The sequence below is a fragment of the Pelmatolapia mariae genome, linkage group LG13 (genome assembly GCF_036321145.2).
Source record: "Pelmatolapia mariae isolate MD_Pm_ZW linkage group LG13, Pm_UMD_F_2, whole genome shotgun sequence".
Taxonomy (NCBI): Eukaryota; Metazoa; Chordata; class Actinopteri; order Cichliformes; family Cichlidae; genus Pelmatolapia; species Pelmatolapia mariae.
The window spans coordinates 13,783,501-13,798,115 of NC_086238.1; the positions used below are offsets into that span (position 1 = coordinate 13,783,501).

The 14,615-nt window shown below is 36.8% G+C and overlaps 1 protein-coding gene across 1 annotated transcript in view; it reads left to right on the forward strand.

The window, feature by feature from the left end:
* Positions 1–9,443: 9,443 nt before the first annotated feature.
* The window catches only part of LOC134640357 (collagen alpha-1(XIX) chain), a 100,476-nt gene continuing 95,304 nt past the window's right edge, over positions 9,444–14,615 (forward strand). Inside the window, exons 1-4 of the mRNA XM_063492094.1 lie at positions 9,444–9,536; positions 11,905–12,026; positions 12,649–12,723; positions 12,812–12,911. Coding sequence (XP_063348164.1) covers positions 11,939–12,026; positions 12,649–12,723; positions 12,812–12,911 — 263 coding nt within the window. The 5' untranslated portion in view covers positions 9,444–9,536; positions 11,905–11,938. The remainder of the gene's footprint in view (positions 9,537–11,904; positions 12,027–12,648; positions 12,724–12,811; positions 12,912–14,615) is intronic.

Sequence of the window (14,615 nt, forward strand, 5' to 3'; positions counted from 1 at the left end):
AGCAAACAGTAGATGGATTAACTCAAGGGCTAGATGCATCTCTCAGGTCCTATGTCGGAGTTTAATTTCCTGTTTCTTAAGAGCATGATTTTCACTTTTTATCTAGTGAAGATATTTTTTTAGACCTGCCACTTCTGTTTTTGTCCTTCATTTACCAAATTTTTAAAGACACACTGCATACTGCATTAATACTGCATAAATATGAGTGAAAAAACAGCTGGTGTCCAATGAAAATTTTTGAAAAACCTTCAAATGTCCTGGAGAACTACTGCTCAAGATCACTTTAAAAAATTTAGAAGAAAGTCTGGTTCCTTGGAGGCAAAATAGAAAGAAATGAGGAGTAGCTTGAGACTTTTAAGCAGTTGTATGTCACTTTGACAGGCACCATACACCCAAACATTGCTTCAAAAACAACCACACCCCAATGGCAACGACACTCTCCGACAGCAACATACTCCTGCAGCAAACTACAGAACCCAAATGATGTGGTGCCAAAATCAGGCGCCAGACACCACAGAACACTGCCAGAGGGCCAAAGTCTGTGGGCTGACATAACAGAGCTGTTCTGGCGGCAAAAGGGAAACTAAGTAATGTCAAGCATTTGATAGATTGTATATTATTAGATCGATATTGCCTGAAAGCAGAATTGCTAATGCTGCTGAAGTCGAGGTCAGGCTATTCTAACTATAATAGCTTATGCATTCATTGTCCATAATGCAAAAGTTCACAGCCTTCAGTATTTTATAAGCCGATCAATTGTTTAAAACAAAACAAAGTAACTTCCTGTGATATAGTGGAGTATTTTTTACAGTAAAACAGAAATGCACAAGAACCTTCTTACCAGAGATTATTCATTACAACACAATACCTGTCTCATTAGCAGAAGGTCAGTCAGTCAACAACTACTTTCCACCATTATATACAATTAAATCTTCTTAAAGGCACTCTCAAGGGAAAATCTCAAGTTGGCCTGTGATGTCCTGAAAGGAAATCAACCACCAAACACTCAAGAGGTAAGAGGATGCATTATGCTGAAGAATCTCAATATGAATGGCTGCAATGAATCTGTGCTGTTATATAACTCCAGCGCAGTGTGTTTCATCACTGAAACAAACACAGGCAGTCTGCAATAGTTAGAGTAATTTAAATGCCCATGAAGCTTTGCTAGTTATTTGTTCTTTTTGTCAGAAATATTTTCATTCTAACCTCTCATATTCATATTCCTTTGCCTACTTCATGTAATACAGTATCCTGCTCTAGCAGGAAGATTTAAAAAAACAAGTAACACCTCTATTCTTATTATGTTATGGTTATGTTAACAATCTGAATGTATTTCGTTAAGACCCACAAATGTAACACTTTTGCTAGCTTATGGGGCAACCCAACCCTGTGTGGTGCAACCACACAGGCACTTTGGCTTACTTGAGGGGCAAATAGGCTATCCAGTTGTCTCAACCTTGAGTTATGGCACGTAAGCTGAACTGGGAGACTGCCATTTAAATATTGTTGTGAAATTATATAATTTCTTTGTATCCCATTATTTTTTATTTTTCTCTGCTTTCTTTTTCTCTCTCCAAATGCTCTTCTGGTACAAAGAATTGTCTGTAAAGTATCAAATAGCAGCTATGAGCTGGTGCATTTTCAGACTGATATGCGGCATAATTTACATTCAGGACTGGTCCAGTATATTTGGAAAACTTATCTGGTTCATTAAGCATTAAATTAGCTGAACGGGAGGAAGTGTGGCTTTAGAAATCAGGGTGCAGTGCACCTGAAGCTGCATTCTCTTGTAGAGCCTATCTTTGGAGTATACCTGCTAGTTGTACACTGCAGTTCTCCACACCACCATAGTCACTGTGCTGAAAGTATTCCCTAAGCTAAGTGTATTTTCAGTAAAGATCCATATAGCTAATTAGCCTCCATCAAAGTAATTTGATTATTACTTTACAGTATACAGTATACGTCTGATCAGTAGCTCACCAGATGAGTACCTTTTATGATGTGCTTACCTTAATCTTTATATTTCTTGGCTTCGGTAACTTGAATGTGTACATTACCGTCATATAGGCGCTTACGTTGGTCTGTATTATGTGTCTGACGCATTTGTTGAATTTTTCACCTAAGCCTCAGAAATACATACAGCAAATAGCTACTTTTCTAATATCTGTGTAATAACAGAAACAACTGGTTATTTCTGGTGTTACTTAAGACAATGTTTTTCATTTTATTTTCATTTTAGTGACTAGAGGAGCTGTAGCCTCCTCAAAGCTATGTCACTGACGTTTTCAAAACAGCTGACTGTGGGCTCCAAACTTATGCAGTATTGGGACTATATAAACTTTTCCAGACTCTAGACTCTGAGTTGTGACAATGTGCTCGGGATTTTCTTTTTCTTTTTTCTGCCAGGCTACTCACTATTTCTTTCGGTTCCTATCAAATTTATTTTGCATGCAGAAACCCATGCTATCTTTTCATCTTTTCATTCTGGCTCCCTTTTCACAGTTTTAAGTGCAATAGGTAAAATAAATCTACTCCATTTATGAGCTATATTGTTTCTTAAATTACAATAGGGAAGGAATGTGCAGCCATGCTTCACCGTGTATGGAATTACTGTAGCAAAATTAAATTATTACTTGAGTAATTACTTTTGCAAGGGGAACACTGGAGCAGCCTATGGTGACATTGAGACTCTAACGTTTCAGAGAGTGAAAATAATACATCTCTATGAGCACCAGCTATCTATTGTATTGAGGAAATTAGCCTGCAACTAATTGTAATGAAGAACATTCTTACCAGTTAATTAGTTGGTCACTACTGGTTTGGACACTTATAAATTCAACTCACTAAAATCAATAGCCCTATATCTAAGCTTCATTTATGCCCCTGAATTTTAATTAAACTAATGAAAATTTTTCACTACCCATTATTCACTTGCACAGTGAAGGTATATAGGTCTGCTTAATTCATGCAACATTTCAAAACTGCAAATGCCTTTATTTAGTGCTGCATGGCAATGTGCCCCAATGGAGACCATCTACCAAATTCTATTAAAAGTGGGCTTGCTGTTTTGTTTTGTTTTTAAAGAAAAAAGAAAAAAGGAAATCAATTGTTCACACTTCTGTCAGTTAAGTAGACTTTTCTTTTTAATATGTATTGTGATTTTATAATAGTAGCTGTTTCCTTTTCCCTTTTTTCTTCAGCTTCAGTTAAATTATAGCATCACATTCACCCATCATCCACTTTCTTCTGATTCTGACATTTATTATTCATCTGAAGAACACAAGGCGTGCTGCCAAAATAGTCTTTGTTTCCCTATAAACTTTGAAGTCTCCTCCTTATTGTGTCAGAAAACAGGTGGAGCTCATGGTCTTATAGCTTTGTTGGTTATTTTGCTAAATTATTATCAGTGTCGCTTCATCACTCTCATTGCTATAGACCAGCCATGCTGTCTTGAGGTCATAGGTTTACAACTTGAGGGAAACGTTTGGAGAATAACTAAAGGCAGCTGTTCTGAAATCTTCTGGCATAAAGTTAAAAAGCGTTATTTCCTGACCTCTTAACCTGACCACATATAGTTTTGTTGCCTAAATCTTATTAAACACTGAAAAAACCACACATTACATCTACTCTCCTGGATCAAAGTACTGCATTTGTCCCATTCATCAAGCACCGCCTTCTTCTTTGCAGGTGTTCTGGCTCTTTGTATTCCTTCACCTAACTTCCTAAAGTCATTCTTCTAGTCAGTGCTGTATTTTCTTGTCTTTCCCCCCCTGAATTGCAAAGCTGTGCTAAAAAATATCTTCTCAAACTTGTTCTACAAAATATATGTATTGATTTGACTAATCACATTGTTATTATCGTTGTTATCGATCAGTCTTTTACTATGACGCACTTGCATTAGGTACAGTGTGTCACTAGGACGCAGGATATTGGCCATTGTATGCCAATATAGATATTCCATTAAAAATCTTAAATTATTTATAATGAAAGAGTCCATTTAAAATGGGAAATCTCATCAAGTTTATGTAATAATAGATGAACAAGGTCTTTTTCTTCTCTTTATTCTCAAAGGTGCTCTGTTGGATTGAGACCTGCTGACTGTGAAATCCATTTGAGTACAGTGACCTCAATGTCAGGTTCGAAAAAACAGTTTGAGATGTTTTGAGTTTTGTGACATGGTTCATTATCCTTCTGGAAGCAGACAACAGAAGATAGGTACTGTGGTCATAAAGGGATAGACATAGTCAGCAGCTCTGGTGGGCTGTAGCATTTAAATGATCCTCGGCTGGTACTAAGTGGCCCCAGAATGCATGTGCGTGTATAGTCAGTTTTATAATGCTGAGTGTTTCTTGTCTTTACCTTACTCTAACCTAGACAGAGGGTGTGTATCATTTGCAAATTATAAAGTTGGCCATCACAAGCAAATTTATGTAAAGTGACTCAGTGGCTGTAGAAAATTCACAATACAGACATATAAAAAAAAAAAAAAAGTGCACAATTGCAAAGCAGAATGTTGCACATACAAACAAAGTAGGTGCAATACACTGTAATATTTTACAGTGTTTAATTTTTTTTTTGTCAAAAGCAATGCCATTGGTGTAATAATAACATCGGCGTAGTTAATTTAAAATTCTGATGCCTACTGGTTGTATGTACCACATTAAAGCCCAACTTCAGACAGCAGACAGTCAGTTTGCAACCAACTGATTTTCTTTCACTACTTTCAATACACAAGCCAATTATATGATCATATTACAAAAATACCCCACAGATCTATAGCTCTAGGCAAAACTGACACGTTATTGTATCTTTTTATTCATTTTCTTTTTTGTCTGCATACTGGAAGCTTTCATGCCCAGGTGAGCTCTCAGAAATGATAAACACACTCCTTAATAGCTTCTGTGATTTTTATGTGCACGTGAAAGGTACACATCAATGGTTATGTCTGCATACAGATTAGTGACACACAATATGCTGTTTTTGTCTGGTGCTTTGCCATATGTCAATTTAGTTAATCATCTTGTAAAACAGGCAGGTGTTTTGCGCTTAAATCACTTTAACAAGAGTGAAATGAATGAAGGTTCAGAGCAGCGATTAGTATTATATTCAAAGCAAACAGGTGCTTGACAAAACAATAGTATTTGCTGAGGTTATGTGCATATCTATGAAAACAGCCACAGGCAGAAACACGTACGCACAAAGAGGAGAGTACTGTAAGATTATTTTGAAATTCAGTGCATTTATATTGTATTAGGGCAAATCAGAAAACGATTACAAGAAGTAAATTGTTGTGTTGTTTTATTTACAAACTGCATTTACACGTAAATATGTGTGCAAAGGACGAATTGGTAAGATTATTGCTCTGCCATTAATAACCCCCCATTTTTTTCACCCTCAAATGAGTAATGAAACACTACCTAAATTAAGAAAAAAATAATGTCCTTAACCATACTAATATTAAGCTTACTAAAGGTTAGATGTATTCCTTAATTTAATTAGCATATACAGACGTTATGGTGACCAGATTTGTTAAAGATATTGAAGCATGTTTTAGTAGTAAAAGCACCTTGAAACCTGATCATTTACCCGCACTTTGTCTAATGTATAGTCTGTACAATTAAATGAATTTGAGAATAATATAATTCCTATTCTTGAGAAAAATTTCTTTGCCTTAATCACCAGCAATCTTTTGAAATAATTTAACAAGTAATAAGCTAACTACTTAACAAAAAATAAAGGAAAGAAATGCTAATGATCTAAGTTCTATAGCTAACTCTAAGCTAGCCCTGTATAAGTCTTGCTAACAATTTGAGTGCATGTTTTTCAGTTTAGATAATATTAAAAGGTAAAATTATGCCAGCTCAGTCCTTATTCTTGGAACATAAGAGGATATATTCAAGCAGCACGTTTGACCGCTGGGCATGGGTGCACTATTTACACAGCTTGTCATTGTTAGCAACCAACGGTAGCTCGCTAATTCTCTAAGTTAAAACTTGGAGGGATTTGACAAAAGAAGCTTATTCAAAGCTAAAAAGAAAGTGAAAGGGTGAAGGGTAAGCTAGAGACTGGAGAGTTTTCACCTGTTACTGTAGTTAGCTAGTCTATCTTAGTACAAGGTACACCATGTATAATTGCCCGATTTTATGCTTAAAGCTGTGTAGATTATATGTAGGCAATATACAGTTGTGGAAACGTTAGTAGTTTCTTTTGGCTAGCTACCCTAAAAAATTAATGATATGGGTGTGGATCTTTTCTTTTCTTAATTCTTTTATGAAGTAAAAGCAATTAACCAGAACCTTTGTTGTTAACAGTTCCTATTTTCTGTTCATTTTAAACTGAAGTTTTGTGAAAGTTTTTACAATCATTAGGTGAAAATTTAAGAATTTGTGAGTTGTGGGGCTATAGGCTGCAACTGATAACATTATTTCTCATCTGATATGAAAAATTACTGAAACTGAAACAAAAGACAAATTTAGTTTATCATTTTGTTGTTGTTGCATTTTTATGATAACACATTAATCATTTTTATGAGTCAGAAATGGCTTTCAGCTGTCATCTTCCTAAACCACCCACACCATCTCTTGCAGGTAAAACAGTAGATTAGGTCATGTACTGTAATTGAGCACACGGTCTCTGGAAATCACAAGGGTTAAAAATCTCTAAAGGGGCGTTTTCTGTCAAATGTCTTTGAATCTTTTTTATTATTATTATTTTTAAGGGCACTAAACATGTAAACCTAATATCTTGGGATCGGAATCAGCATGAGCATCTGTTGCTTGCCACATCCCCCGATTTTCCTTTGTTATCTGACTCTCCTGACTGTCTATTAAAGCTGAAATGCCAGGAAAAAATATTTCAAAGGGCAAGTCCCCAGAACTATAAGAAGGTCTAGAGGGATATTCTCTTGTGATTTAAAAAAAAAACAAAAACATTGCTTTTGTATTCCAAGTTTTAAATGACAGTGACTTCTGCTTAAGAACTGATAACTTATTTTCATGTATCTCAGTTCATGTTGCATGCATTTTATTCTTTAAAAATTATACAGAAGATATATTAAATGGGAATAAATGTCAACGTGATGACCAAAGTGATGACCAGGTGTCTGCTTACAGCAAAACCTCAGGTTTTCAATTTTTAATGGAGGAAAAAAAAAAAAAAAAAAAAAAAAAATATATATATATATATATAGATAGATATATATATAGATAGATAGATCGATAGATAGATAGATAGATAGATAGATATCCGGGAACCTGTTGAGAATTCTGTGCTTGCCTCAGTAATGCTTTAGAGGAAAGGTGACAAGAATTTAATATGGACTGCTCACAGACAAAAGAAAAACATCAGCAGCAATGTGTCTTTTTGAAATAATGTCCCGATTACTCTGGATAATCTGCAGACAATACCATGAGCAGATTTCATTGGAGCTCCCAAAGAAATGCTTCTGAAAAGTTTTGACAGCTTATGATTTACTGAGGATTTTAGGATAGCACAAGAGAAATCCCAATCTCATACACCACACGCAATCTGTCTTTGCCCACAGAGCAGCAACCCAGCAACAGCTTGGCTTTTCACAGCACTGCGAGTAGAGAATTACTTTGCAAGCACAGATTGTGGAACAGAATATGCTGGACTTTTATTAAAAGTTCTCGGCCTCATTTGTGATCTCTAATCTGGCCAATAATTAGGTATGCAATCCAGACATTACCTGAGTAATTAACAGTGAATTAATTCTATATATTTAAAGTTACGTTTTATGTATATGTACATATTTGTTTAACTGTAAACGGTATTATTTCCTTATTCTAATAGATGTAGGACTCAGTGGATTGTATTTCTCAGCTCTACCAATACATAAACTTAAGCAATCTTATTTGCAACTGGTGCAGTCCAAAAAGAAAAAAATTGTGGAATAGTTGAATGTATATATGCTTTGCCAGTAGTAACACCTTTAGGTTACCACAGCAACAACCATTTTTCCTGAGTAAGACCAAATTATTGTTATAAATAATACAATATTGTTATAGAAACATTAAAAACAAAGAGCTTACATTCAAATTGACTGATGCAAACTCTTTTAATAGTGTATTTCTGATAAATGCAGTGTATCCTGAAGGACCATTAAGGCTCCTTGTCATTTTCATTATTTCGTTATTTATTGGTTTTACTTTAAGAGTAAGTTTACCCAGATCACACACACACATACACTGGAGGTGGTACAGAGCCTGTTTCTGATTAAAAATAAATCAGTTCTTTAAAAAAAAAAAAGGACGGAGGAGGGGGGTTAACAGTCACAAAACAATTTTCCAACATTTGGATTCTTGTGACTCCAGTGCTAACACACCAAGTCACACTTTTAAGCATGAGATGAGAAAAGTTCTTATAGTGATTCAAAATAAAAAGAACTACAGGAGCTCTAAAGAAATGTTTGTGCTAAAACAAAGAAATATGGCCATCTGCTTCATTTGAATTTTCATTTCTTTCGAGCCCTTGTCTCGGTTTCTTTTTAGCACAATGCTTGAATGTGTATCTCGGAGTGTGTGGCCCTGTGGTGAAGGGGAGGGTGCACGAAAATCATCTGTCTAAACAATTACATGTGTGGATCTTGAACACCTGTTTGTATTGAGCAGGTGCCTTGACCTTTTTCTTTAAGCAAAACTTTAGGATACCAAGTAGTTTTAATTCAACCAACACTTTTAACTAAAACAGCTCTTTTTGCTAAAGAGATTACAATAATATGGATGTGATGAAACTCTGTTCAGACAGTGGTAAACATGAGCAAACCCTCACTAGGTTTTGGATAAAGTCTACACTCACAAGCCTGTCAAACCTGCATTTGAAACATAAGTTGTTGGCTACCATATAGCAGTATAGTATTGCAACATGGCATTTGGGTCTTCTAACTAAAATAGTATGTGGATTGAGTTTGTTGCTGTAGCACAGGGACTGCCCCTGAAAGCTGCCTTTATTAAACCTGCTCATCATTATAATAAAGCATAACGTCTTTTTTATAAACTGATGAATAGCCAGGTAAGCGTGGATCAGCATGAATACGCGTTAACACGTTTTGTATTCTGCATATATTTACTTTTAAGCTTGACTTGGATAATTCTAATTACTGCTAATATAAAAGTACCTTACTATCAAGTAAAGCCACATGCTTAGGGTCTTTATTGGGGATTTTTGATGAAATCATAATACATCAAACGCCGTGTAATACCCGCACCTGGCTCTTTTAATAACAGTTTGTTTGAACTGCAACCGGGCATTTATTTTACTGAATATCAAAGCTGTTTGACTGTGTGCTAGTCTTGTTTGCTGAACTCTCTGTCAGTGAACATTTCAGTAATAATGACAGAGTGGGAGGGCCACTCGGTGCAACTAATAAGGACAGCGATCGGGCTGGCGATCCCACTGTGACTTTTATTTCCAAGTCCTGGAATCCGGAATCGGACTGGTCGTATCCACACATGGACTATGCTTTTGTCGCGTTTTTTTTCTCTGTTTTCGCCTTAGAGGAAACTTTGTCAGATACTGTAAGTACTTATAGATCCAATTAATTTCATAGTAAACGAAAATTTTAAAAAAGAAGAAGAAAAAAACGGCTTAATGTAGAAATCAGCTTGTGAATTTATTGAAAATCCCCTTTTAGCGAGCATATTTTGCATGTTTTCTCATGAAAGTGTGTTTTTGTTTTTTTATTTTATTTATTTGTTTTCCTACTTAAACTCCCGGCTTCATCCGTGTAACTTGTGCTGGGACCCATGCCTTAGAATCGGCTTATTTCTGATTTGCTTGCAGCTCTGCAGTAGTAAACATGCACCACATTTGCCTATTTGTTAACAGCAAATTACGTAATATTCTAAACACTGAACGAATATCAAGTGCTACGTTTCATACTTATTAAAAAAAATGCTCAAAAGCCCACAGCCAATCAGCGGTCGCGCATAGAAACACGCTTCTTTGAATATTGCATAGTTGCACTGAGTTATTGCCTCTGAGCGAAAGTGGCTGAATGACTGATGGATCGAACAACTTTAGTGCGCACGGTTTTGCCTGGTGCCTGTGATACATACGGGCTCATAGCCTCCGTGTAACTACCTTAAACTGCCCCTGTGTCCGTTTAGTTGATGCGGATATAGAGCAGCTGTGTACCATGCTGCTGCACCGGGGGTAGCGTGTGGGTTTAAAGTTGCAGCTTAACTCGCGCACAGACCTCGATAATATGACTGCGATGTGTAAAGGTGTGGAGTAACTGCGACAGCAGGGTCCGCCTGCAGAGCCGCGTCTGTTGCATGCATTTGCAGAAATGACCAGAATAATATTACTCCTCCACGCAGACACGGAATGTGATACCTCTGTGCTGCCTGTGACGCTTGCATAGACGGGCTGTAGTAAGTGGCATGGTCACTTCATTACCGAGCGCCATGATACTGTAGGCCTGCATGTAAAACTTTATGATCAAGTGGGGGAAGGCTTGAAGGGTGGATGGGAATTATGTATGTATATATAAATGTATGGCACTCCTTTCTATTGCCTTTTTTGTAAGATAGATATTGGAATTACTTTAATTTGCTGCAGCTGTATTAGGGCCTTTTGAGATCTTTTTTAGGAATGTCTTCAGAGTTGTCATCCATTATGGAAATAGATAAAGTCTTTGCAACTATGCTGCCACAAATTTAAAATCCTCCAAACTGCTTATTCATTAGGAGGTCACTTCATACTTTTAATGCATAATTTTAATATAGCACAATAAAACATGAGATTTTATCATGCACAGTACCTCAAGTGCATCTATTCAGATTCTTTTTAACTTGTACAACTTGAAGTCCTTGAAAGTCTTTGAAAAAGCCATGCGAAATTCTTTTACCTTCTGAGTTCATCTGTCAACATTATTTTAGCAGCGCACCAGTTTTTCAGGTAGAGCAATCTAGTCGTTTCTAAAAGTGTTAGTCTGAAAAGCCCACTAAAGTTGAGGGTGCTTTACCGACTGTACTTTGGAACAAACACTCACCATCCAGTGTGACTACCCCAAAAATGTGTGGCGCCTCTGCAATGGCACGAGAGCAATCCAGAAGATTTTGTTTGGCAGCATAGTGAAATGGTTCAGGGGACTTAGTTGTAACTGGAGGTTTCCAGGTTTGATACTCGCATGTGATATCCTTGAAGAACAAAGTGTTGATTGAGTACTACATAAATAAAAGATCAAGGCTGTGGCAATATGATCAAGAAGCCAATCCCATATAAAACCCATCGTACAATTACTGTCACACATACTGTAAATATAATTTGGAATATTGATTAAAAAAGAGGAGAGTAGATGAACAGACTGAATGAATTACAAGCTGTAAATGGAGAAGCTTGGCTCAATGGGTAAGCAGAACTTAAAGAGAAACATAGCTAAGCGTAAACACTGCTGCGGTATAAACATCTGAATTCATCACTGTATGAAAACCTTAATTAGAACAAAACAACGAACAACTCGCCAGCTTCACCATGGTGACGGAAATAAATCCAAAGTAAGGCTTTAGGGAGATTTGAATGCACAAGCGAGTTAGGTAAAGCAGGAAAATCAGGCACATGTTAGTGCTGAATTCAATTCTGCAATAATACAACTTGCATATAATATAATGCAGTCATGTTTCTAATAATGAAAAGAAGTGATTAAAATGTGACAGATGTATGTATATTATTTCTTCCTCACTTGAATGTAGACAACTTTCTACACTAGATTACTAAATGAATCCAAATAAATTAAAAGATACTGTTACCCAACATAATAGCATGCTTATAATAAAATGGGCTCATTGTTTTCTTGGGCTATTCTCTGTAATACAGTGTATTATCCATTGTTTAACTTAACTAAACTGAAGCTGAAATTAAAGCCATGCTGTTTCCATCCAGGTTTTCAGGTGGACTGCTTTCTAGAGCCAGAGCCATGATTTGCTTGTTAAGGTGGACTGCTCTCATTTGGACTTTAAATTCCATTCCTTGCGCTTTGGGGATGGCAGTGAGCGAACAATCAGGTACATGTGTTTGTTGTCTGCAACTTTTTGCTCGTAACAGCATATTCCTTTTAACAAAATAAGATGATTGATGGTGATATTTTACGAATAAACTACTAGCTCTGGACTCTGATCTTTTATTAATGTCAATTTGAAGAAGATGTAGACAGAAATATTTAGACTCTATTATAATAATAGACATTTGTCTGTGTCCAAATCCATCTCCATCCGTTTTTGTTTGCAATGACTTTACTTGAATCCAAACTTTTGATTGATAAATATGTTACAAAACAATCAAAATGCATAAAGCTGATCTCCATTTCATTTTTTGTGAAGTTGGTCTAGCCATGTCTCGAAATTGGATCTGACACTCTCGTTTCTTCATATTTTTTTTTTTTAATGTTCTAGCAAAACTTTTAAAGATTAACAGAAAAAAACCAAAAACAACTTTTAACTGATTTTTCTGGTCTGATGTGTTTTTTCGCCTTAAGAAGTTTTTGCCTTAAAAATGACAAGAAATGCACTGTGGAAATTATTTTGTGATGGATTCACTGTCTTTTCCGTAATCCTAGTCAAAAGTGCTTCAAAATATAAATGAACATCTGCACCCAACACAAACAATTTCTCGGTTGCTTTCCCCTAGATGGCTCATGTCCCCCTCTGAGTGTAGAGGAACACAGGTTTTCTGATGTTTTAGATCGTCCCCTGGAAATCACAGGTAGGTACTGAATGAACACGGTGGCTTTGTGGGGATGTAGACATCGGCTTGTTCAAATCTAGTAACGCATTGTAATCCTGTCCCGCAGGATTTGATCTCACAGAAATGTTTCTTCTCCGAAAGGGAACAATCGCAGAAGACCTGCCATCATTTCGATTAGGAAGCAGTCCACTTATTAAGCCAACAAAGTAGGTAGCATTCACATCTGTGCTAGGGGTACATGTGTGTGTACATTCTTCATTATTTATGTTCGCATTGTTCACTGGGAGAAAACCTCACAATGCAACCATGCTATAAAAATGTGTGTCCAAGGCTGTGATCAGTATTGAGCTGCAGGCTATTGCTCTCTGGCTCCTTCATGTGCATCTTCCAAATATAAAGTTCTGCTTATTTCTTATAACTCAAATATTGCAGGACCTTATGATATTTTACTGCTAATGTGTGTCTTTATTGTGGTGGCTATAATGAGAATTTGAGCTCGCTTTCTTGGATTTGGCTGAAGAAAATCTAAATAAAAATAAATAGTGTAGCCATAACTGAATTTCACAGAAGGCTTGAACTGAGGCAACCCAGATATACCCTGCTCAGAGCAATAGTTCTATTTGCCTTGGCTAATAAGGGCAAGCAGTGAGGTGAGCTGGTAGATGGGGAATAATTTGAACAGAATTAATATATATTGCATTTTATTCTTGAAATCTCATAAGGGCAAAAACTGGGACATAAAGGAATGGGAAAAAAAAGTCCCAAGCTTGTATAATAAGACAGGAATATTAAAATGGCTATTTAAATGACACATTCACTTACTGAAGACCTTTATTCCCCGGTCATCTGGCAGGGTCATGATGTGGTGTCACCTTGCTGCTGCTGATGTGACATGTATAGTAGCATCATATTTTATAGTATTTATAAAAGCCTATTGCCCTTTTTACATTTGTATCACATGAGATCTCGGACATAAGTGAAAGCGCGATGGTTTGCATAACTTATACTGAGGTTTTAAAAATGAATCCTGAGATATTCATTGTTTTGTGTCCTCGGGTTGTAACAGTGAAAGAGAACACTTTGTCATTCTTCCAGGAGGGCAGGATATTTTTAGTATTTTTATATGCAACTGTAAACATTTACTGCCTCCCTCTCCCTCCCTGGCTGGGTGAAAAAAATCTTTGAGCCAGGTGATTTGTGATCTGCTTCCCTGTTCACTCAACCAGCTGAAAATACATTCACTTCAGCCCTTCACTCAGTCTGGGCCCATAGTGCAAGAAGATGCTGCCTCTCGGTGACGCTGCTGACAGTGTCATTGGTTATAGTGGCAGGACTGCGATCCCTCTCATATCCAATTATCTAAGTACTTTGACAGGTGATACTGCATGTCAGCTGAGGAGGGAAAGCGAGGGCAATTGCACGAAGCAGGAGGCCCCAGTGCCCCTGCCACAGCCAGTAAAACATTGCTCACTCCTCTCGCAGCATATGCAGCAATAGATGCGTAGATATGGCTGATGTTCTGCCCACTCCTTGGCACAATACACATTACGGTGCATAGATCACTGCTGACACACTCGTGGAACATTTGTGTGAGGGAGCACATTTGCCCGGCAAAAAGCAACACATATTCATCCATAGAGTATTAAAGCAGAGTGTTGCAGTTGCTCCCAGCATATTTATAGCTTATTTATGTCTGCTCTGGCTCTCTTTGGATCATATACTAACTTGTGTCTCACATCTGAAATGCTTGTTGGTCTATGGACTACATTTTAAATATGTTTAAATGATTCTCAGCTGTCTGTCTTACATATTATTGTACATAGTTTAGCATCTCAAGCTCTTCAAGCTTCAGTAGAATTTGCAATAGACTCCATTTTTGTGCTCAAATCGGTACCAAGTTCTGCTTTCGA